General features: G+C 37.1%; 1 protein-coding gene across 1 annotated transcript; it reads right to left on the reverse strand.

Moving 5' to 3' along the window:
* Positions 1-975: 975 nt before the first annotated feature.
* On the reverse strand, positions 976-2,978 carry LOC143529804 (transcription factor bHLH112-like). The gene is made up of 7 exons (XM_077025511.1): positions 2,567-2,978; positions 1,977-2,301; positions 1,729-1,839; positions 1,572-1,637; positions 1,369-1,434; positions 1,239-1,286; positions 976-1,107 (listed from the first exon to the last, which is right to left on the reverse strand). Exons 1-7 carry the CDS (start codon positions 2,866-2,868, stop codon positions 976-978), a joined length of 1,050 nt encoding a protein of 349 aa, XP_076881626.1. The 5' UTR covers positions 2,869-2,978.
* Between the last annotated feature and the right edge of the window lie 761 nt (positions 2,979-3,739).

The raw sequence follows: 3,739 nt of genomic DNA on the forward strand, positions 1-3,739 counted from the left end.
GAGACCAAAACCATATATTTCTTTCCAATATTGCCTGAAGTTAACTGACTACAAATTACACAAGTTGGTCAATCCTACAAGCATACAGTTTGTGGGAAGCTATTTGCCCAGTAAATCGGAGGACAGGTCGAGTCAAGGAGGAAACTGAGAAACTAATGGCTAGAGTATTCATGTTTCAAACTCGATCTACCTGAAGACGTATTGCTTCAAGTGACTAAGAATGCATGGGAAGTGCTTCATGTATGATAATTGGGTGCCTGCAGAGTTCAAAATCCAAGAAAGCAAATCCTTAAAGCCGAACTAGAGATGCTAAAGATGAAAGAAGTGAAATAATTAATGGATGAAATTTAGTGGAAGTGCTACAAAGTTCAAGAGCCTTGGGCCAATTATACTTAAAAGACATGGTGGTGGTGAGAAAGTTACTCAATTCGGTCCCAAGGTTGTATTTGGAAATTGTGGCTTACATGAAGTAGTATTTTGAAATACAATATATGCCAGTTGAGGGAGCAATCGGAAGATTTAGAATGAAGGCTTATGAGAGAATCAAAGTTCATGATAGATGAAGAAAGGATCATCATGGTAACTTGTTGCGGTCAAGAGATGTTGACATGAAGATTATGAATGGTGAATATGATTGTGGTAAAAAATGGACGAGGGAGAGACTATGAGAACAGGAGAAAAGGTAGAGATCATGGTTATGGTAGATGTCGATGGTTCCAACAAATATTTTCTTAGCCTCTCTTTTTTCTATCCCAATTCTAAAAGTTAACACTAAATAAAATAAAATAAAATAGTCATTTATACATCAGCATTGTTGTAGATTATTTAACATAATATATTGTGATCGATGTTGTAACAAAGGATGCCATTATTTTCATTTTAAGCTTTTTATTATTTTGAATGGACAACTTTCACTCAAAATATGCAAAAAACTTTTTTATCCAAAATTTGGTTCTTAATTATGAGTCAAGCGTCTTAACTTGGTGTCCAGAAACCAGTTGACATCTCAGTTGCAACTGGGAACGTACTAGATACTGGCACAAGGCAAAGACCTACACTCCTTAAGTCTCGTTTTTGTTCTTCTTTCGCTTTATCAAGTCCACGAATCTACGAGATATAAATTAATAAAGTGTCATTAAAATTAGAGACGTGTGTATACTGTTTAACTTGTGGCATATACACACATATTTGAATTAGAAGAATAAACTGTGTGATTTAAAGATGGAGAAGATCGTTACAGGTTGAAGTTGATTTGTAGCTCCTTTCATGTAGGGTGCTCTTAATATCTGAAAGACGAGAAGATTATTAAATATTATGAACTAACAAATTTATCTGATTATCTAATAAATAAAACACATAAACACTTACATTGACTTGATCATGCAAAAGCTTGATGTATTCAATGGCTTCATGAAGCACAGATGCAGTATCAGTCTGTAATATATGGTTAAGTTAGATAAACTCTTCAACATAATTAAGCAAGCATCTAGCTTTTTGAAGGAGGGTAATATATAGAATACAAGAATAGAATGAGTGAAAAGATTTACAAAGATATGTATAGGAATTAATACCTTTCCAAAAGGTGAAACTAATTGCTGTAACGCGGTAATTCGATCTCCTAGTTTCTCTTTTCGAACCTGAAAAACCACTCAAGTTTATCAACGTTTGTGCTAATATAAACTGAATTAAAATGAATACACAATCTCACTTAAATGAAACAACACGAACCTTGAAGGTTGGTAACGGTGATGGTGTTTCGAGCCGTGGCCGCTTGAATGGAAGTTCATCAGGGCCTTTCTTGGCTAATGAACCCAAATCCCAACTTTCTTGATGATTATGCTAAATTTAAACAATAAAGATGTGTTATTATATATTCAACCAGAAACCCTAGTCTTGTTGAAACAAAAGTCCTACAATAAACATGTACATAATCTTTTAGTTATGAATTATGATATGCAACAAATAGAAGCTCTTACCTCTTTGTACGAAGATGAGAGAAATTGAGTGCTTGAAATATTATGGGTTAAAAGTGATGATGAAGCACTCAAGAAAGGAGTATTATTGGTCAAGTGGGCAATATTGAGATTGTTTGAATTTGATTGAAAACCAAAAAGAGGTGGTGATGATGGTGGTGGTGAGTAATTACTATCAAGCAAAGATTGTACCAAACTTGAAGTGTAACCATATGAATTGATAGGGAAGGTGGTGAAAGCATCAGATCCGGCAGCGAAAGCTTGATGCTCCGCCTTTAAATCGTCATCACCGCTAGTGGAAAAGGTGTTCATCTCTTCTTGTACCCTACTACAATATGACAAGAATAAGATTTAAAATTGACAGAATATGTGCAACATGATTGATCAAAATCTGAATCCACTTTTTTCGTGTGATTACAAAGATATAAGTACCAAAACACACACAACTTGTAGTGTATGGACCATTATATTCCGTGTAAGTTACGACCGACTCAATAATTGTAAAGTAAAAATGAGAAAAAAAATGTTTTTATATTGTTTATGAAATATAATCAAATGAAACAAAAGGGAGCAATTAAAGCCATAAATCTTACGATGACAAATTCTGATTCCAATCCACCAAATCTGAAAAGACGGTAGCCATCATCTCAAAAGCGGAATCCGGCGACATAGCCGCGTTGCAGCCACCGGGCTTTTGAATATCTTGAATGGCCATAGAGCCATCCGAAGACTCATCACTTGACTTTGATTTCATGTCAACACAATCTTTTAGACAAAGGGGTACAAGATTCTCCACGTCTGCTATATCCGATGAATAAGACGAGAAGTTGCATGCTGTTCTTGGTGACAACCACCAGCTTCCACCGTATATGGCTGCCGGAAATTCTTCTGCCATATATATGCCTTCAAGATTATTATTATTATTACTATATGATGGTAAATATAGTTTTGGATCACGATGACAAATATACACTAGTTGATGTTATATATAGCTTCTGCTGCTAAAACACAGATTGAAGACTTGTATCTGAAGAGGTATGTACCCGCCTCAACACCGAGCAAGGCGGGTCAACCCACAAGATATAGACAAGAGGCTTGAAATCAAGACATTACGAAGGCACAAAGCCAAAACCTATGCGCATGGCGCATATCACATATGCTCAGGCATCATATGCCCAGGCACCACACATGCTCAGGCATCATATGCCCAGGCACCACATATGCTCACGCATCACATATGCTCACGCATATCACATATGCGCGCGGCGCATATCACATGCTCGTGCATATCACATCTGCGCATGAAACATCTGCGCGTGAGAATAAAGAGAAGACCAAACGCATCCTCAGGATTGGCGCATATCACACATGCACATAATCAACCTCGTCCTTATCCAAATCAGGATTAGGGCAACCTTGATTGTGCACGTCAGACAACCTTCCAGAAGGTATCTTTTTAAGGAATAAGAATATGCTGATGTTGACAGCTGCCAATGAAAGGTGGACAACTCAGCATAAACCATGTGCTACCACGTGATTATAACCAATGAGAAAGCACCAGGTGTCCCAAAGGACACGTGGCGCAAAGCAACTGGAAGAGGCCAGCAAGGCCCTGATTAGGTCTGAGCCCAATCATTGGAAACCCTAGCACTATAAATACAACATCAACTCCACAAGGAGAGACATCAGATAACACACAATCACATCAAATTACAGAGTATTCAGCTATTAAGCAATACATTCCATTTCCTTACTCTCATAACATT

The sequence above is a fragment of the Bidens hawaiensis genome, unplaced genomic scaffold (assembly GCF_021521415.1).
Source record: "Bidens hawaiensis isolate Kalapana, Puna unplaced genomic scaffold, B.hawaiensis_p1.1 tig00008706_1, whole genome shotgun sequence".
Taxonomy (NCBI): Eukaryota; Viridiplantae; Streptophyta; class Magnoliopsida; order Asterales; family Asteraceae; genus Bidens; species Bidens hawaiensis.